Here is a 22,986-nt window from a genome sequence, read left to right as displayed (position 1 = left end):
CAATGAAATATACGGAAAAATCGTGATAGTCTGATAAAGTACACATCATTTTAACTATATAGTTAACTTTAAAAGGAAATTAATTTCATATTTATGTTTGCTAAATAGATTTTATTATATATGCTTTTTATATTAAATCTTGAGAATAATAAAGGTATTAGTTTTGTCTAAACTTTGTGCATATTACATAATTAATGACACTTCCTTTAATTTAAATAAGCTACAAAATTAGTAATTTATGTAAATTACTAATCTTATGATTATGTTAATATGTATTAAAAATGTGTTAATTTCTGCATTTTTTACTAAAAAAAATGATGAATAATATTAAATACTATTATAATTAATTGACTATATAAACAAGCGTTTTTTTTATCTTACGCTAATATATTTAATATAATATTTTTTAACAAATCTCTTAATTAGCAAGAGATATTATAATTGAAAAATCAGTTTCAACTGGCGATTAATAACTATAAAAACCTAGACGGTTGTGTGAGCATTCATATGCATGTGTGAATATTACTCACACATTTGGATAATATTATAAAATTTTCGGCCGTTTTTTTTTCACTTTTTATCATATCAATATGACATATTGTCGATTAGATTAGCTTTCCACTTATAATTACAAAAAATCTTAAATAACCCTGTCTTATACAATATTAAGTTAGTATATATTTTATTTCAAAATACTACTTTAATAATTTTAAAAACAAACAAATAATTTATAAGTAATAAATGTTATTATTGCAACTAATGAAGAGAAATATGGTTAAAAAATATTGTAGTGTATTGTAAATGATAATAAAAGTAAATGTATATTTATTAATTATAAAAATATTTAGTAGTAATTGTAGATAAAAAAATTAATTTTACGGAACATTGTAATTACAGATTAAAAAAAATAGTAAAAATAGAGGTAAATTATCCAGAATGAAAAATATGTTTTGTATAAACGAATTTTGCCCAATTTTACTTATTGTATAATATTAGATTTGCTTAATAAATTATATAATAGTTTTGCTTAATAAATAGTAAATAGTTTTAAATAAAAATAGATTTACTAGTTATAGAAGTATGATTTATAGATTGAAATGGTTACATGTTCAAGAAATATTGAAGCTGAATGTTTTAATATTTATATATAAGTAGTTAAACAAGTATTTAATAATAAATAAGGATGTATATAGATTTAATACTATAAATAGAGAAAATTTATTGATAGTTAAGTATAAGAAAATTAGTACGGCCAGGGGAATTGTGTACAGAAGTGTGAACTTGTATAATATTCCTAGGACAATCCGCAAAATTAAAACTGTAACAAGTTTCCTAAATGGAATAAAAAAAACACCTGTGTGCATTAAGATATAAATTTTAATAATAAATCATTTTTTTATTTCCTATTTATGTTATATATTATAAGTATGCTTAAGCGAAATAAATAAATAAATTGCATTGCTTTTAGAGACAGCTACGAAATATGTTTACGCCTTAAAAGTAAAATTTTCAAATGGCGATCGTAAACAAGGAGTTAAAATAACAATAGTAATTTTGCACAAGGTAGAGCACATTGTCTATTACGCATCCTTTCATGATTGAGACAGGAATGATTAACACCTCGGGATGGATGTGCTAATATTAAATTAGTGAAATAAAAGCAATTATTAACATATATTTTTTATAATCTCGAGATGAAGTGGTATTTATTATCATTTGTTTAACCATTTGTATGCCACGAACGCCGTACAAAGTTCTATCGAATCGCAATCGTATTTCCACGAGCTTCCTACGAAGCTCTAGCGAATTTCGCATGTATGCTTTGAAATGATATTGCAAGACCATCTATGAAGAAACGTTTAAAATTATTACCACTCTACAGCATTCATAAAATGCCGAAAATTAAATGTTTACTTTTCAACGTCGCCGCGGCTGTCACAAGTAGGGATTCCAAAAATACCGACTTTTGCAATACCGGTATTACCGAAAAAAATATTTCTATCGACGGTATTACCGGTTTTTACCGGTAATACCGTCTTCTTTTATTCAACTTCTATTATTAATTCTCCCAATTGTTTCATTTATCATTAATTTGTTAACTATTGGTTATTAATAATTAATTAATTTGATAATTTACGTTAGTTAATTGTTAATTACTTTCATAATCATTAAACTTATTAAATTTTATAAAAGATACACAATACATTTTTTTTTTAAATGTACAATTAATCGATAAAATTGAATAACAATGAGGAGGTCAAACAATTTATTAAAACTAATTATTACATTATTACAATACATACATTAAAATCATAACATTACGTTTATTAAATCAAAATATTTTATAAAAAGAAACAGAAAAAAAATAGAATGAATTTATTTACAATATTTTTTTGTATTAAAATAGGATTTTAAAAAACACAATGTATCTAAACTTTCGTCCGCTAACCTAGACCTTATTCTCGTGCAAATTAATCCTGTGGCTGAAAAGGCTCTCTCGGACTCTACACTAGTAGGACGAATGGTTTTTAAATATTGGTAAACCATTTCTAAATGTTTACCACGAATGTTTTCCTCGCAAAAAGTTTTCATTTCTTTGCGAATCGTAGTTTGTAAATTCGAGCTTCTATTTACTTTTTCATTTCGCACATTATAATGAAGATTTTAATGCATTTTTTTATATAATTTTCCTTTTAATGAGCAAAAATTGTTGTCACTTGGCATATCTTCATTTAAAATAACTTCTTCAGGATTTTCATCATCTTCATTTTCATTTTCTTCTTCATATAAATTTAATTTCTCTATCAATTCTATTATTAATTTGGTTATCGTTGTTTTCGAAGGTAATTTAAATATGCTGTGATCATTGTGATTTTGTTGTTCTGGGTTGTGTAGAAATTGTAAAACTTTCGAATAAATTGTGCTAATTTCTGCTGCGCGTACTACTGATCAGCAAGGATGTCAAAACAAAACTGAATAAATTTGGCGACTCTTTTGAGAAACAGACCAAAAAGAACTTGCCTTTCCGGCCGGCCTTTTTTACTTGCTATTCAAAAGAGCTGTCAAATGTATCGGAATTACTTCCGACGGCCATTCGCTGACTCCAATCCGTCCAGATAAATTAGGTATATTGGGGATCATAAAATATAAAAGCTTCTTAGAAATGTACACCCATCTGTTTTGTGTTGATGTAGACGTAGACCATAAAATACCAGTCAGCAAAGAAATAGGACTTAAAATATAATTAAAATATATCATTTTTAACGAAATTAATAAATTTCGGTAATTACCGGTTTTTTATTTTGTAATACCGGTAATACCGAAGATGTAGTTTTCATCAAAAACCGGTAATACCGGTTTCGGTATTACCGGTAATGGAATCCCTAGTCACAAGCAACTTGTGCTTTTGTAATTTTAATAACAATGGCTGGCATTACGGTCGTATATTACGCTAAAGGTACTTAGGTACGTAAAATTATTTGAGCAGGTAGTTAGAACCCCCACAGAATATTGCGGTACTCAAATACTTTCGTCAGAACTTGACCACAGAACTATCACATAACGAGAGCTCACCAAAATTACGTCAAAATTCCAGAGGAAAAGCATCAGATTTTTTCTAAGAGTTCAACTTTGTAATTATAAAAATGAGCGCCAAATTCCGAACACATCTGTATTTTCTGTGTGTTCCTGATATAAATCGGTAACTTTTTTATAGTGCAAAATTTTGTGAATATGTTATCATTTATTTTTAAATAATTCGTTTTGATAAACTTTATTATTAATTCTAATAAGTATCCATAACTGCTCTTAATATTGCAATTGGATGCAAAAAACTTTTGGCAAGGGTTACTAAATATATTAAAATTAAGTATGGTTTTCTAAATATATTATAAATCAATCTTTTGTATCTTTATTTTCTCAATATTTTTATCCAAGTGATTTAAAAAGTGTTTTTAAATAATGTGCTCTATTTCATGTTGTAAAGTATATGTAATAGTCAAGGGTATTGAAAAAATAACCATTTATCTTTGTTTTAGTTTTACGTTTGCTTCATTCTAAAATAAAAATAAATTTTAATTTGATTTTAATATTATTTATGCGTATATTTAGAACTAATTAACAGGCATGTACGGGCTATTATACTGATTAATTTATTGGTGCTACAATTCCATACACGTTGGCTTTTTGAGATCATACATGACTTATATCTGAAATTGCATCCCTATGGTTAGTGAGGTTACTCAGCATCAACACCCAAGACAAATAAATAAATTCAGTATCCAAAACACAAAATTGCCTGTCGACGGCTCGTTGGGCCCGCTTGAAACTCGCTTAATATACAATTTTCGCGGGGCGAAGCACAAGCGATTTTTATGTGGTGCACATGCACGACGTGTATACGCGAGAAAGTTTGCACGTGCTTGAACGCTCAGTATTTTTACACACTTCACCTGTAAGTTCATGACGTAAATATGAGTCTCGAATACGTGTGGCTGAGGGGATGGGGCGCGGAAGGAACGGCCCGCGAGCCGAACGTGACGCCGTAAGACCGAAAACGTAATTCGCCGCAAGGAGCTTTTACTCTACGGCTGTGGAGAGCTTTTACTTCGGAGAAAGAAACGGGGGGCGGACAGGAGACGCTTTACGGTTTATTCGTTTTAACGATTCCAAACGTAAAATATGCGTGTTTCATAATGCATGGATAGTTCTCGCGGGGCTAGACACAATGTTGGTTCCATATTATGGGGAAAAGCGACATTGTCTACTGTTTGCTTGCACTGACGATAGCGGCTAGACTTGTATCTAGAATCGTTGGTAGAACATCGTTAATATATTTTATGGCAAAGGACAAACATACATTTCTATACATTTATAACCACAATCATTTAAATATTTTTACATTGTATCGTATCCCTATACTTAAGTCATACAGTTGTTCTAATTGAAGGGAAACTGCTCTCTCTGATTGTTAACCGCTAACATCCATTGGCCCTTGGAATGTAATCTGACAACGAGTCAAAGAATTTCAAAGGACATTTTATATACATAATCAAGAAATAGTTCATGCTGTTGAACTTTAAGGATAGAAGTAGTATATTTTATAACATCCTTCGAAAGCCCCTCAAAACTAAGCTATATGTTTTTTAACTTCGTATTAATTACAACTGTTTTATAGTGCCAATACCACAAGTTATATCTCTGATCTACTTATAATTCCCATCTGTCTATTTTACTACAATATATAAAAAATGCTAATATGCCATTAATTTGACTAAAGATTTAAAAAATAATGCAACAACAAAATTAAACAAGCTGAATTGCTTTCGCTTAACTCGGATTTAATAGTATGTTTGCTTTCACAAATAATCAACGCATGACCGTGTTCCGAGGCAAAAATATGAGCTCGGAAAGTAAAAAAGAATAATGCGTGACATCTACAACAATAAAATATAAAAATCTTTATGAATAATAATTTCATCGTACTTTTAGAAAAAAATTACCTTTTTAACTACTTAAACGCCAACGACTCACCGGTGCGTCACTTGTTGATTATTATTTTTACAACTTTTTTCAAACAAATAAACGGATTATTTACAAATTTAATTTTTTTAATTTCTAAATATTATTGTACTAGCTTCATATCAGTAAATCAAATATTTTATAATTATTTTAAGAAAGAGTTACTGACCCGTGAAGAGAAATAAAAAGTGACTCACTAAAAAGACGCTGGCATTTAAAGGGTTAAGGAATATTTCTTCATATTGAGATTTTACCAATATGTCGTTATTCTTGAGCGTAAGCCCAATGCGTTATAACGAAGTAAATTAAGACCAACTTGATATGTCGATCAAATATAAACGATACCTACAAGTAAGTATTAACCACCAGACTGAAAGTCTACGAATCGGTGACATCTATTTAATTAATTATAAAATATTATGTTTATTATATTTTACAATTACTAGGTGTCGCTGCAGCTAATGTTTTTTACAGTCGCCAATTTTAATAAATAAAAAATTGAGTTTGCTGCGGGGACTCTAACCCATGGCTTCTGTGTTATTAATCTAGCACTTCCGGACAACGCTATTCCAGCCTTATAAAATTACTTATTCATTATTTGAATATTTGTCTAACTGTCACGTAAAATAATAATTAATATTTTACGTAAAATATTTGAAAAGAAAATTTAAAAATTATATGTAGTAATGTATAGTATGTAAATATAATAATACAGTATATTATTGTATCACTGAAGAAAACAAACTTCAATAGGATGATGATTTGTTATAATGAAGGACCAGAATAGATCGATCTACTTTGATTGATGAGAGCATTAAGTTTCAAAAGAATTTCGGACTCCCGTATTTATACCCGAATCATAAATTTCAATAAAAGTTGTACTATTTTATGGCCTAACTCTGTAGAAAGCCCCCTTACATTTTTACAATCTGCAAATATCTACGCCGAGCCGTTTTCTTCTAATCTGATTATTAATGCAGTTCTTAGATTACCAAAACTAAAATAATTCCGACTAGAGTAGTAAATTGTATACATTTTTTGTTATTTAAATACTTAGCAACATCTAAGCTTCCAAAAATGCATTTATTTTTTAAACATCTGACCCGGACCCACCATTTCTTATGCAGCGGAATAAAAAAATTAAACATTTAAAAGAATTTATACAAATATATTTTTTAATAAATAAAGGAAAATTTGTAAAAAGTAAAATTTCTCGGTTTGCCACCACTTTTCTCGAGAAATTCTCGAATAAAAACACATTAATTTAAATTATAAAACAATTTATCATAATAATAAAAAATATGAATTAGTATACTGTTTATGACGGAAAACTATCTATTTTAGATAATCTATTGATACATTTTAGTATTGTGTCTCACTACTTACTTAGTAGTGTTGATTGTGTTTACTCCGTTGTAACGCATTGGGCTGACGCATGTTATTATGCAACGAAAATCTTACAATAAATACATATTTTATGTACATGCACAATTTAACACATATTTTTTTATTACATCTAAAATAATGTGTATCGTCTCATATAAATTATTCAGCATTCGCCAAAAACATCATTATAACTGAAACTGGATGGCTCGTGTAAGGGGAGCGTTCTTAAGCGCTATCGTTCTGACCGTAATGGACAAGAATTAAGGACGCAATCGCGATTCTTTAGAGCCAAGCATCGACGGATTGTCAACACAACACCCATTAGTAACTGATAAAATGTTTCATTGTTTATACGCTACGTCGATAATGCAATGAATCACTAGGATACAAACACGGATACGGTCCGTTTTCTTTTTTGTAAAGAAATCTGAAAAAAAATCTGAATCCTCTTTAACAAGATTTTTTTTTAATATCGAGAGAACGTTAAAATGAAAAATTATTAACTTTAATAATATTTTTACAAACTTATTTCTTATAAGAAATATTCGACTGAAAACGCAGCTATATATAGTGGAACAATTTAGCTTAATAAATGTCTTAAAATAATATAATTAATTCTTCAGAGCAGAGTTCAGAGAATAATTATCATCATCAATAGAAACCAACATCCGTATGTGATAACTAATAAGATTAGACGCTTATATTTATTAAAAAAAAATCTAACAATAAAGTTCACATCAATAGCAATAAAAGAGAGTTTTTAATAACATGATTAATCAAAATGAAACTTAATAAAAACATTTAATGTTCATTAACCTTAATATAAGAATAAAATGGTATTGTTATGCTTTTTGTTATCTTTTATAACATACATATATGTATGTTTATTATATATATTTACTATTTGATATTCGAATAGTTAAAAGTAGCGAATACTATTAAACAAAGCCGTATATTTGAGATGAGAAGATTAACACATATGTATATTATACCTATCTTGTATATTATACCTATACATATGTATATTATACCTATCTAATACATTCCAATAAGATCTAATTATTGTTTTGAATAAGAAACAATTAAAAACTTTTTTAGTGACTTTTAATTATAAAATGTACTCTTTTTAGTAACATAATTTGCTATTTTAAAAAAAAAATTCTAACATATAGCTAAAAAAAATCTGTGAAAAAATATTGCTAACAGATAAAATTTTGAGAAAATACTATTGAAAAGAAATCCTTAATTTTTGTTGTATTATTGTTGATATTTTTACGTAAATTTATTACAAATAGAAATAAATACATTTATTTAACATACATATTTACATGGCAATAAGATCTAATTAGTTAAAAAAATTAGTGAGTATTAAATATGAATTGTAACACTTTTCAGTAACCAAAATATTATAGAACTACAGCTATTTTTGCTGACAAATAATATTTTGAGAAAATGTTTTTGAAAATAAAAATCTCGAGTCTATTATTATTAATAATTAAATTAACACATAAACATATTTCTAATGAATATAAATCACATTTTTAATCATCAAAAGATTATGAAATTTTAATTATAATTTATTTTGTACATGTTTGAGAATCCTAACAATTTAACATGGAAAAAAACGTGTTATGAAGCTATGATATTCAATTATTTTCATTTACGTCTCCCCCAAAACAATACAAGAGGGTGTGATACCCTCTTATAAATGCGTCTAACATTTAGTAGGTAAATTAGATTTCCTAATTTATACGCGACAAGACTTGAGAGGTCGCCAACCTTTGTTTAGTCTGAGAACAAACGCATAGAAATTATTTATACACGTTGATGAAGTACAATATTTGCTCCCTTTTATATGCATTATGGACATATTAGTCAAACCCAATATAGATATATTATTAAAAGAAAATATTCAGATAATAAATTTAATTTTATATTTGCAAACTCTCAGACTAACATATTTTTAATTTGACAACTTAATGAAATATCTAACGACGTAAATTTAGCATAGTTCGTTTAAGACTCTTTTATGAACACATAGAACGTTTGTTAGAAAAATATGTACCCATATATACAAATGCTTTAAAATCGGTCCAATGCATTTGCCACTGTACCTTTGATATAAAGACAATATTGACATTGAGAATGGGTTATACAACCCCTTCGCCAACAAGAGAAATGGAAAACTTGCACCCCTTCTTCGTACTCCACATCCGCGCTATGTTATGCTATATTTTGATTTCGCTCTTTAAACAAAGCAGAAATACTTTTACTCAACCAAATGTTTACAATTCTCAATCTAACGTTTTATACATAGTCATGTATCAAAAGAGCTTTTTTTAAGTATCACTAAAATATTGTAATTAATAATAGCAACTTGAGTCTTAATCATAATTCCAATTAATTACTTATGAATATATTTACTAATATATATTAATTTCGATTACAATAAAAACGCAATTTTACGAATCGCGACAGATGTCTACCATATGTTCTATAAAAATATTTGCTAACCACCTGTAAAGGATTACAAAAATCAAAATAAGTAATACAAAGATTTAAAATGACCATAGATCAAAACCATAAAATAAATATATTCATTTTGACCACAAAGATATAATATCTTCGACATCATAATAATAAATTATTTTAGTAGATAAAATAAAAATGCAAATTCACTCATCGTAAATTTAAAGAGAGAAGGAATGCAAATGAGTTTGAAAAGAAAGCACCCTGGACGTAATCGAGATATTTACTGACCTCATAACATTGTATAAATGTTTGTTATAAACAATTAATTGTTAACACGGACAATAAGCAATGTGTGTGTCTCGGATGGGGGCGACATGGCCACGCCCCACCCCCGTCGTTGGCCAATCATAGCCCTTTAAAGGTGGCTGTAGTGGGGGTGTGAGGGGGTGCCCCCACACTACACATGCATATTGATCTGCGGCGGACACCCCTATGAGCCTTTCAATGTATGTGCTCACTTCCAACGGTACAGTGTGGTTCGGATTTATTTAATATAAAATACATTTATTTTTCAAAAAAATAGGGGTTGAAAACTAGCGTGGAAGGTTTTCTATTTTATAAGCATGACTAATTAACATTAATAATGTTGAAGTACTTAAAGACTTTCAGATATATTTATTGACCTTCGCTCCAATAATAAAACATACATCGACTGTGAAAACAAGACAGTTTTATCATTTTTTCATGTGCTTGAAATATAGGTCCAATTTAATTACAAAATAAAAAGTTTTATGTATCATTTTCAAGTTGTAATATGGTTGTATAATTAATGAAATAAATTAAGATACGTGGATTCTCATTCTTGAAACTTACGCAGTAAATTTCCGTGACCAAAAATGATCATTCATCAACAATTGAGAGAAACAAGACAATATAGTGTAAAGGATGGAACCACACAAAAGCCCTCGTTACTACTAGAAAACGGGTTCCACATAAATAACACGCGAGTATTCTCCGATGCATTGAAAGAATATTTCTTTGTTGCGAAATGATCACGGAAAACAATATATCACAAGAAGACAAAAAGCACCGTAATACCACAATATTCCCGTTGCACAATTCGACCTGGAAAATATGTTTATGAAACAAATGTCACTTTCTAAAGACATATACATATTTATTTGTTCTAAGAAACAAGTGCAATAATTGACTGGACGATCGCTGCATGATTTTGATTCATCAGCGAGATTTCCTTAGTTACTGTGGTACTTCATCCTAATATTCTTAGTAGTCAATCCCTTTTAAAGATTGAGTTGAAATCTTGAATATAATGTTTAATTTGAACAAGATTTTAACTTAATTAATTAAGAAAGATATGGCTGAACAAGATTTTAAGTCGGAACCGATGCAGGGATGTCATTATGGGGGCAGGTGAAGGCATTTGCCCCACCCTCCTGAATTTGGCCAAAAATTGGCATGTCATTTAATGAAATACTATGAATTTTAATGAAATCAAAATATTAAAATAAAAACTGCTGACTGGAAAATTTTGCTCACTTTTTTGCTTTTAACGTGAATTTTAAACTTCTGAGATTAGAGATTAGAAGAATTAATTATAATATTCTAACTATTGAGGTGCTTTCGTATAGATTGCATAAGTTCGGCAACAATATATTTTTTAATTGCACTACCTGCTCGCTCAAGGACAGTATTTGTGTCACTCTACGATACATCCGGTTTTTAGTATAGATATTTTCTGCATCACTGGCGTTTTATTTTACTTCGTTCCTTTTAGGCACGTCGCTAAAACGCCGTTAATTTTTAAATAGCACGAGTGCTTCCCTAAAAGAATTAAGTTTTAAACCCATGTGGACTTTTTTTCCAATTATGTCTGGAAAATCAGATTTGCTGAATATTATTTAAATATAATTCGGATCAATCATCACAGGCTAAATTTACCTAGATTTTCTTAATCTTATGGATGAATATCGTAATGATTTTTAAGATCGAATTGGTCGTACATACTAAGTACTGAAAATTCTTTAATAATGGGCTATTTCAGCTCAAAGAGAATTCAGAAAAAAAATATGAGTATTGAGAAAAAAATACAAGGAACAAAAAACCATTCATTTTTATGATTTTTTTAATAATTAGTACCAACTAAATCTAAAATAAAAATATTTTTATAAAATTAATTAATAATTCTAATAATATTTTCCAACTTGATTTACTTTATTTATTTATTTTTTAATAAAAATATTAAATTATTGAAAAAAACAATTTAAATAAGCAAAAAAAAATCGTTTGTGAATCACTACTGTACAGATTACAGATTACTGTACAGGTGTGAGCGAGCGGCAGTGAGCAAGCATTAGTCAGAACAGTGAACACAAAAATAACCTTTTGCAGCAAATTAATTTATATATTTATTAAAATTAAATTTAGACAATCATGACCCATCAAAACCTAGGTAAAAACCAATTAAAACAATCATGACCATACCCCAATGCGCCAAAATGGTCGAAAAGCAATAGATAATAATATTTAAATACACAAAAAAATACATATAAAGAACAATAAAAAAATCATAAAATATTAAAATTAAATTTTACATACCGGACCAGCTCCTCGTAGCTGACATTAAACAAATCAATGTGCAATGCAGGCGTATTAAGGAGCCGGATGACGACAGCTATAGGCAAGTGCGGACGTTCTAGCATTAACAGGTCAAAGAAGACTCGACCGTGATTCTTGAAGACGTTCCGGAACTCAAAACTTCTCGAGAATAATTTAATTGTCGACAGCACCCTTCAGTAGTTGGAAGAAATGCTTGGCGACCTACAACTTTCTGCGAGAACTCAGCGAATCGTATTCCAACGCTCCTAAAAGAAAGGCGCTTAGTTATAAGAACGGAAAATAAAAAATCGAAAGATTTACATAAATTTATATAAATGCACAAACAATTCGTTTATTTAAATGCACATATCTCTTAAAATAATTATCTGTTAAATTGCACCGGTTCCTAATTCTATGCGCTGTATATTGAATTGCATTTTTATTGAATAAAAAATATTAGTATATTAGCTAAATATGCAGAAATTGTGCGTTACATGGCCAAATATAATTTTATAGTTTTATTATCAAGAAGTAGTACATATTTAAATAAAATATTATATTTTTTTACGCCACATTCCTTTATTTCTTTTTTTATGAAAAATACAGTAAAATAAATAATAATATATTTAGTTTTTATGAAAAACCATGCTCTCAAATTACTAAAAAAATGATCTGTCTAAAAACTAAAGATAATCACCTTGTAAATATCAACAGATATAAGATATAAAGAAATCTATAATGCTGAAATACTATTTTAATATTCCCGCTGGCAAAATAATTATAATAAGAATGAGGAGTCAAACTCACCGGAAAGCCATTCCAGTAAAAAAATCAGAAACGGAACACGATTTCGGTTTTAACACATTGCGTTTTATAATTAAAATCTCGGCATTTCCACTCTATATAAAACTAATTTATGCATCTTCTTGGAATGCTGCGAACTTGAAAATAGAACAGATCGTTTCGGTAATTATACAATTCAAAGTAATTCTGAGAGGAGCTTCTACGTGAACTAAACAAATGAAACTATTTTATTATTGTTTAACGCTTGTATAAGAAATATTGAATTTGCGTTTTACGGCCAAATAAAACTCTACCCAATAATAAAAAAAAAATTTAAAAATAATAATAATAATTTAAATTTATTTCACATCCCAGATTTTTGAACTACAGTACATTATTTTTTTTATAATAACAGACTCCGTTTCCTTGTTGATGTATGTGAAAATGGAATATGTAAATAATTAGGTTTTTATTTATAGATATGCCTTGTACCCAATTGCGCAAATAAGAGAAAATAAGTTTAGGTCCGACGAAGAGGTGCAGTAGGTGGTGAATAAGTGGCTGCGTAATGTACTTCTTAAAAAAACTTTTATCGAATACCATGGAAATATAAATGGAGTATAAAAATTATATTCTTTGATACCAACTGATCTTTTATATGATGACTACAATAATTTGTTTTTTGCCTTTACGTTACCGTGTGTTATTTTTAAATTTGAAAAAAAAATGTTAATCTAAATTTATATTCCATCGTATGCAGTTTCTGATAGCCCATGTTCACACAGTTCTGATTTTAAGGATTTTTTTAAAGATGGTAATTTGTTTTGAATGATATACTTTAGGTGCTTGTAATTAATAGGAGAAAATGTTTCCATTTTTAAAGTCTTTATATATAATATAATTTCCATTGGATCAGATTTTTAGAACATTAATGACATTATTAAACGTTATCAATATTTCATATATTTGTAGACTGTGTGAGAGCTAATGAGCTTGCTTATTTTCTAAAAGAAATGCGTGAAATGTTACGTTTATTTTTTCTGATTCATGCGCTATCAAGATATAAAGTAATCATGGATAAGTTTCCCAAGAAACACCAAAAATTAAACTGAAAATAGCAAAATATATCTATGTATTTGACACGCCATGGAATCACATTAGCAAATTATCCAGCATCAACAAGAGAACGCACCACGACAGATCACAGCTGCTCCATAAAATCACAGCCGACAGTAATACAACTCGGCACTTCAACGAAGACTCTCCGACTCCCAAGACCTTCCATTTCAACTTTACAGCCTGATAACGGCATCTACTTTTTGTCTACATATTATACAATAGTACTATCAACTATAAATTAAATAAAATAATTATAAATATATTTTATGAACCACCGTGTATTTTCCGCGAGGCGGTCATACAATACGTGTATGTATGTAGATGTGCTGCGAGTTAGAATGACCTAAGTGGCTAGGCGCGAGTGTCCCTTGTAGCCTTTTGGTATTGGACGTAACAGGTAAAGGGAGAGGGTTATATTTGCATGCATATACATGTGCTCTTGTAAACTGGGGGTAGTTGTAGGATTTCTCTATCCTCCTTTCACTGTTTTGGGGTTTTGGCGATGCACGGGTGTAGTCGGAAATCTGAGTGTCCATTAGGTTTCAACATTTAAAAATATTATCCTCCATGCTCCCATCCGAATCATACATGTAACTATAACATATATTTGTCCAGATATAGTAAACATTTGGAAATAAAACACCAAAAAAATTAATAAGAAATTAATATAAAATAATAAAACTGATCGAAATGAATTGGACCAGCTCCTCATAGCTGACACTAAACAGATCAAACTACAGTGCCAACGTAGTAAGAAGCTGGATGACTACTAACATAGGTTAGTAGGCAAATGCGAATGTTTTTGCTGAAACTGGAATGAAAAATTGGCTTGAGCGTTTTGCTGAAAGTTCCGGAAACCAAAGCTGGAAATTCTCGAGAAAAGAAGGATTTTTGATAATACTATTAAGTAATTTGAATAAATTATTAAGAAAACACAGCGAATCATAGCACAAAGCTCATTAGAAAAAGGCGTCGGATAATAACCGAACTCTCGCATAGAGGTATCTTAAGAATCTTCTCTGGAATTTCTTAAATATTAGACCGCGTATGACTAATTGCTCTGCAATTAGTCATATGCGGTAAAGAGTGTGCCAATAGGTGTAAATACACAGGGTAGGATTTGTTTTGTTGTTCTCAATGTACAGTTGTCTAGATAACTATCTTATCGCCACTTTGAAAGCATAAAAATGTATTTTGCGAATAATATGTTTTGTCACATATTCGCTGTGGCTTTTAAATCCAAAAATATGTGTTTTTATATAAAAGCCCATATGTAGCGTAACGTCTAAACATCATAATTATTATACGAGGGTTATTCGGAATGTTAAGATGCAATGCTTGTAAAATGAATTTATTTACTCGATTGGAAACACTCTCTTTTCTGCTTGCAGTGTGTGATTAAAATATTAGAAGTCCGTAGCAAATGTCCCCACATGCACAACCTCCCCCCCCCCTCCAATGACGTTCCTGCTTACCTAGTCGAGCTTTGCTTGAGTATACTGCGCGGACTGACGCTTGGTGTAACCCCCTACCTAGGATGTGTCGAGTGGCAGCTTCAGTCATGTAAACCAGCGTAAAAACTAAAAGCATCACCAATCAATTTAAGGAACAGATAAAATATATCAGGGATAAAATGGCGGGGGAGGGGGAGTAGCGGTCAGTCGCGCTCCGCGTACCAAAGAATCGTTCATGAAGACAATAATACGACGAGTCTGAAAAGCAAGATCATAGAACATTGCACCAACGACTTAATTTGCGATATATGCCAATAATGAAATAAATATAAGTAGACGTTATTTTATTTTCTCCATAAGAAAAACATAATGATGATTGACTGACATGAGAATTGCAAATACCTGAATGGCTCAAAATTAAGGTATGAATGTTATAGTTCGTATGTTGTCATGTATTGTAGTTTTGTTGCTTAACTCCACCACGGGTCTTATCTAAAGCATGCCTCACAATCGTGAGTGGGGATCAAAGAAGCTCGACAAGGGGGTGGATGTTGTGGTTCTCCGAGAGGGTGGCGGTCGGGCGGGGCGATCGTGAGGCTGAGCCCCGAAAACCTCCCACGTCAAGCCCGAGTCATGGAAATTATATTAAATTGCCCGTATCTGCTAACCCGTACGTACGCGAATTTATGTTGGTACACAGCCACAAAGGTGAGACACCTACCATCTTCTCGCCGGTGAAACAAGAAACGCTCTGCAAATTGTTCGCGAAATTACATACACAACGCGACCCCGAAGAATTTTTGCCCCACATACCGGATGAACTACATACAATGCCGAAACGACGCTAACCTTGGCGTATAAAAATATATCTTTAACAGCGCTACCTGCAGATATCTGTTTTTTCCTAAAAAATAGTTTTTATATGTATGTATATATCATACATACACACATATAGTATGTGCGTATATTTTCACAATAAATTTAGTAGCATTCTTCTTCAGATCGTTTTAAGATGCTTATAGGTCCTAAGCACCAGTGGCGAAGCATCAAATTCCCCATCCCTTAAATTATAGAAAATCGAAAGTGATTTCTTATATAGTCGTATATTATATAAATAATATTAATAAAAACAAAAATAAGTAGAATTACCAATAAATTTACAATCCAAGAATATTTTTGCCTATTAAAATACACAGAAATATTGATGCTCGATATTGAAAAAGTCTTAGAGACAGCATGGCACGACGATTCAACATATTATTTATTTAAATATAAATCCAGTAATTGTCTTTAACTACAATAGTACGACGCTATTTTGTGAACGCTCAATACTAATAATATTTCTATACTTACGATATACTCCCTAATTAATGTACGCTGAAGACAACTCTTGCCTTTACTTAAAAAGTAAAAAAAAATGGCATATTATGGAGAGCAAGGGTAAATATTAAGAAATACATCTAGACTTCAGGCTTACTAAGCATATTGCGGAATTCATTTATAAATGGTTTACCACCATTGCGGTTCTATGACTGATATTTTACAGAAAAAATATTAACATACAAAGACTAAGCAGAAACACGAATTTTCGGTATTTATTTTATAAAGAGCTTCTCTGTAGTAATTTTAATTTATTTTACGTATTAAAATGCTTGTAGTTAATTTGAATTATTGTAAAATAGTATTGGTGTATAATATTTGAATATAATGTGTTGATCATATGTAAGGGGGGGAGCAACTTAATTTTTACCTAAGGCGCTAAATAAGTTAGGGCCGTCCCTGAAAATCGCCAAAGTCATCGCGAGCGAAGCGACCAGCAACAGCAGCTCAATAATCTTCCATGTTGTGTAATAATCATTACGTAAAATCAGTACAATCGCAATAATAAAAATTAACAACAATATAATATAAGAGAATTTAAATGGAAATGTCTATTTCTTATGTAAAAAATAATATGAAAAGTTTTACTTATAATGACTAAATGGTAAACTTAAAATAAAAGTAAATTTATTACTATTTATATTAATAGTTTTTTTCCCCAGTTGTTTTTATATTAATTTTATTATGCCTAATTTTATACATGTTATGGCCAAAGATGGAGTGTGCTTGTTTGTTTTCATTTTTTGACAGCTCCATATGTCAAACACCCGCAATGGCTTTTTCATTTATATTTAAAACTGGTATGATGTTAATTTGCTAATAATCACGTTATTAACCACTATTTATTGCTTTTTAAAGTATAATATAACAATCTAAAAATATACTTGATATAAAAAATCTTATATTATGACGGTTTTAGAACCTGGTGTCGAAAACGAAAACAAAACATTCGATTATACAAATACAATTAAGCATCAAGTTAAGGTAAAATAAATAACTTTTGTACAGAGGTAGAGCTTGAAAAGTAAAAAAGTTAAAATATCTTTTTCTTTTTAGTGCGAAGAAGTAAAAATAGAATACGACAACACTAAAGAAGATGACGGAAAAGAAGTAGATGATATGATCGAAACTGGTAAGAGTTAATGTTCGACCCTGATTGTTTATATAGTTTACTTTATATTTAAATTAATGGTTATTTTTTCAGAAACCCACGACGTTAAAGATATACTCAACGAGAATATAACCAATTTAGATATTTTACCTAATAAATGTTCAAATAAAATTGAATCTTATAGTTCTAAAAGTACCAAATATTCTAAAGTGCTTAAGGCTAAAAGTAATCTTTTACAGCATATGAATCGTCATATTGATATTGGCGAATATGAATGTAATAAATGTGGCCAAGCATTTAAAAATAAATATCAGCTATTGCAGCATGTGTTGCTTCATAATGAATCATATAATGTAAAATGTGAAATATGTAATAAGGCTTTCAAAAGTAAATCAGTTCTTACCCGCCATACAATCGAAATTCACAGTGACTCCCAAAATTTTCCATGTGACAAATGTGATAAATCGTTTAAGGCTCAACGTAATCTTTCACAGCATATAAAATGTCACAACGATATCGGTGAATATAAATGCGATATATGTGATCAAATGTTCAAAATAAAATATCATCTTAAGCGTCATATAAACGAAGTTCATTGCGAGTCTCACACTTTTGAATGTGACAAATGTATAAAAACCTTCAAGACTAAACGCCATCTAACACAGCATATGAATTTTCATGTCGATTCTGGCGAATATGAATGCGATAAATGCGGTAAGGTATTCAAAATTAAATCTTACCTTATTCGTCATACGAACGAAGTTCACCGCGATTCATACACCTTTGAATGTAACAAATGTGAAAAATCGTTTAAGAATAAACGTAGTCTTGTAGAGCATAACAATTATCATATTGATTTCGGTGGATATAAATGTGATAAATGCGGTAAAGCTTACAAAATTAAAAGACGCCTATTGCAGCACATGATGATTCATAATGAATCATGTAATTTTGAATGCAACAAGTGTGGTAAAGCATTCAAAGTTAAATCTAGCCTTACTCGTCATACTAACGAAGTTTGCTGTAACTCTTTCAATTTTGAATGCAATAAATGTACAAAAACGTTCAAGAGTAAAAGTAGTTTTTCACGGCATTTGAATTGTGTTCATTTAAATGAAAAATACCTTTAAAGTACATATAAATGTTATTGTTTTTGATTTATTACTGAAATTTATAAAATTGTTAATATTAAATAAATAAATATTTTATTCTATTGATATTTCTGATTATAACTTTCTTGTCAAGATTTGTCTGACTGCGTACAATAAATAAGCCACTTCATCTACTTAAACTAAAATATACTTATATACCATACATAAAAACATTATAATTCTTCGAAAAAGAAATGAGACAGGGTGTTTTGTTTCATATTAAATGTACTTTTTCTCTTCCTAATAAATATACCGCATCATTGAGATAAAATTAAACATCACTCAAATATACTCAGGCCTACAACATATAATACAATAAGAAAGGATTCTACGAAAATATATACATATAAGCTCCTGCCAATACAAGGATGGAACCATTTAAATAACATCATTAATAGATGGTACAATCACTTCTTTTTTTTTTCTGTTATGAGGAGAGGGAATCTTTGAAAGACTTCACCACCCTCCAGGTTGCTGGTGATTGTGCCGAATTCCGCTGCTAGCAGCGACCTATCGGCTAAAACCTCTCCCCAGCCCTCTCCTGAACGGTCGGTACTATCTTTCCAATATTGCACGTCAGCTCGTCCAGTTTAGAGACTCTGTCCCTTTAGGGCTGCTATCTTTCGCTGTCTTTCAGCTTCTTCTTTTACCTTCAAGACATCAGACGCGTAGTCCGTCCATGCCTCCCAGTTACGTCGGCTCTCCAATATGGATTAGGCCAAAGTGTCTGCTGATGCAGGCCTTCCTATGATCCTCTCCAGCGCCGTTCTGTTTGTCAATCACGCTGTGCACTTGAAGACGGTATGCTCTGCGTCGTCGTCTTCAAAGGTGTCGCAGTGGAGGCACGCGGCACTTGCTGTCTTGCCGATAGTGTATTGACCGAAGCAGCCGTGTCCGGTCATCGCTTGCGTCAGATGGTACGACAGCTCGCCGTGTTTCCTTCCCGTCGTAAGTAGGCCTTCACAGCGGTCCCTTTCTTCGGGGCATGGACGCGTCGCAAACGTGGCTCAAAAAGTCATTAAGCGCCTTCACGGTGACCTCTGTTGTTGCTTCACTTCGCACTAAGTCAATAACTTTATTCCTCTCAGCAGCGACCGCCTTGTCTAGACGTTCTGTGTCGAGCTTTCGTACCACCCAACCGCGATTTGTAAGCGGTGGTTTTAGCCTCGGAGCTCGGTTTGCTAGCTCGAACTCTATATAGTTGTGGTCGCTAGCCGAATAGGTACTCTCTAGCACCTTCCATCGTGTTATGCGGTTAGCTATCGATTCGCTGACAAAAGTCATGTCCAATATGGAGCCGCTGTCTCCCCGTTGGAACGTGAAAACGCTCCCTCAATTGGCCACGTGCAGGCGCAGCTGAGACACCGTCTCTGAGAGTACAGCTTCGCGGCGATCTGTAGTGGAGGAACCCCACTCCGGTGACATGGAGTTGAAGTCCCCGGCGACAACAACTGGCAACCTCGAAGCCTCGATGTTTTCCGCAAGTCGGGATATATCTTTAATGAAGGGGTCTATGGGTGAGTTCGGAAAGTAATAACAGCTGTAAAACCGTATCCCTCCGACCTCGACCCACGCGAAACCCTCGCCGTCGACCAATCTAATATAGCTCCCCCTCAGCCTCAACGAACCATACCATCTGCATACCATCGGTGCAGGGCATCTTTATGCTGCTCGGAGATGAGCACTATGTCCGTGTCTCTGTCAGCAGACGTGTGCATCATTAGGTCCTGCGCCGATCTGCACCCGTTGAGGTTAATTTGAGCGCTTCTGGGAGCTGCTAAATGGCAATCACTTTTGGGAGCTGCTAAATGGCGTAGAAAATAATGTAGGATGTCAGAACGAGACGGAAATTCAAACTCAAATAGATGATCTTGATGTGTGTACCGTCAGTCTAAGAAGTTCTAAAGGCTATTATAAGTAGGAATTTCAATAATACCAGAGTTTTCAATAACGATATTACCAAAATAGAAAACAGTTAATACTGGTATTGACATTATTAAAATAACATTGCATTATTTTCAAATAAAAAAGTTTTTTTTAAAAAAAAAAACATTCAAATACGTTTTTCATTTAAATATAAATATTGAGACTCACTTATTGCTAATATTTAACACCCATGTTTAGTGAAGCATATTCCTTTAACTGTTGGGTAAAAATATGTCTGAATAGAGATAAAAATGTACAAATAATAAAAATAATTTCATGTATACAGTACCCGCTTTTGTTTTCCATATCATGAAAAAGGGGCCGCAGCGGCGTGGTCATTTCTCTGCTACATAACATAATGATTTGGAATGATAGGTACCGTTAGACCTGCCGTTATCATTAGATAAAGCAAATGTACATATTCCTTTTATGTTGCCGACATGTCGCTCATGTTGAAAATGGTACCGGTATTTCATGTTGTAATACCGGTAGTAATAAAGGTCAATGTTTGCCCCAATACCGGTATTGCAATCCCAAATTTTAAGACAAAAAATCTCCTTATAGCTATGGGATTCCAGCAGAGCTATTTAAGTATAATGGAGTTATCTGAGGACTGGTACATAAAGAGTGATCTACTCAGTCCTGCTTCTACTGTGTAAGTACACACTAAACATAGCATATTAAGTATTATCATACGTGCTTTACAATATACTGCTTCCATTCACAAACTATGGTAGGAGACTATCAATGTAAATTTGTGAGTGCCTCACAATAACTCAAATACGCTTCTTGCGACAGATCCTCAAAAACATCACACAAATCATATATTCATTAATTTCAAGGGTATTCTGAGGAAAACTTTATGAAGTAATAGGGAATTCGGAATATAATGTAAGCTCACTAACCTTGTCAAATTAACAATGAAATGTCAGATCTAAAAAGTATGTCAGTGCTAAGATTGACAGGAAATTAATTTCAGCTAAAATGTGTTTCTTTAGTCATCAGCAACTCTCAGCGACTGTTAAGTTTTCAAGCGAATGATCTTGAGGAAGATTGCGTGCAAGTATGATATTATACTTTGGATCATCAGTTCATCAAACTGTACGAGTTATAAAAGTATATTAAAATACATCTCAGGTTTTCGACTCAAAACCAGCCAGGCGATTATCATTTTATAAAATGAGTATAAGGAACCCGCGACTGTGTTGATGATAATGAACACATTATGGTGATGATGAACACGTACCCAGCAGGTTCTTTACTATACACACCACAGATGCCAAATGAACAGTATATAAGAAACTTTTTGCAGCCATAGCCCCAAACATAAGTCCAATGTTAAATTGTATTTATCGTTATGTATAGCAAAAAAAGATTAAATGATTACCACTGCTATGAAAAAGAGATTAAAAGCTTTCAAGATGTGGTTATATAGACAAATGCTATATAGCTCATGTTAGAGTGAGGAACTCGGAAGTATTAAATAGAATAAATAAACGAAGAAATTCTCAAAACAAAAAAAAGGAAGTTTAAACACTAGAGGAAAGATGTGATTCAAAAATATGAGACAGGTAGAAAAACAACATGACATTCTTGTTCTGAGTCGTAGTTTCAAAACTGAAAGTGGCATTAATGGAAGAAAGGAAAATGAAACAATTGTGATTATTGATTATAAAAACCGAAAGGCGAAAATCTTTGTCTAAAATTTATTAGTTGTTTTATTATTATTCATTATTAAAGCTTGGTTATTATTTTTCTTAATTCCTTTATTCTGCAAATTAACCTTTCCTAATTTGTTAAATATTTGTGAACTGATGTAGGCGACACGTTGAGCTTTTGTGCTAGCTTCTTGCTTTGATAGCAGCCCAAATATCCTCACTAACACGCTCTTATGTAGATATTCAATGTCAAAATTCCCAGAACGAAAATTTTAGCACATTTATCATATTTTAAATTCAATGGCATCTATGACAATTACATGATGGATGATTTTAACTGCTTTTTTCACATTATGACCCAGTTGAAACTCATAAAGTATAATACAATTTAACTGAGATTATTTTACCTC

The 22,986-nt window shown here is 31.3% G+C and overlaps 1 protein-coding gene across 1 annotated transcript; it reads left to right on the top strand.

Moving 5' to 3' along the window:
- The first annotated feature begins 17,446 nt into the window (after positions 1 to 17,446).
- On the top strand, positions 17,447 to 22,441 carry LOC148235328 (uncharacterized). The gene is made up of 4 exons (XM_088185372.1): positions 17,447 to 17,530; positions 17,650 to 17,714; positions 17,787 to 17,862; positions 17,935 to 22,441. Exons 1-4 carry the CDS (start codon positions 17,503 to 17,505, stop codon positions 18,969 to 18,971), a joined length of 1,206 nt encoding a protein of 401 aa, XP_088041498.1. The 5' UTR covers positions 17,447 to 17,502; the 3' UTR covers positions 18,972 to 22,441.
- The last annotated feature ends 545 nt before the right edge of the window (positions 22,442 to 22,986 follow it).

The sequence above is a fragment of the Plectrocnemia conspersa genome, unplaced genomic scaffold (assembly GCF_051122295.1).
Source record: "Plectrocnemia conspersa isolate PC_06_02 unplaced genomic scaffold, ASM5112229v1 ptg000005l, whole genome shotgun sequence".
Taxonomy (NCBI): Eukaryota; Metazoa; Arthropoda; class Insecta; order Trichoptera; family Polycentropodidae; genus Plectrocnemia; species Plectrocnemia conspersa.
This window is presented reverse-complemented; position numbering and strand designations above follow the sequence as displayed.

What these genes read in the sequence shown, in the direction of transcription:
- LOC148235328 (XM_088185372.1), top strand. Translation starts at nt 17,503, where the DNA reads ATGGCTTTTTCATTTATATTTAAAACTG. An exon ending in TTCATTTATATTTAAAACTG is followed by an intron (nt 17,531 to 17,649) that starts GTATGATGTTAA and finishes TGACGGTTTTAG; the next exon opens with AACCTGGTGTCGAAAACGAA. An exon ending in AGATGATATGATCGAAACTG is followed by an intron (nt 17,863 to 17,934) that starts GTAAGAGTTAAT and finishes TTATTTTTTCAG; the next exon opens with AAACCCACGACGTTAAAGAT.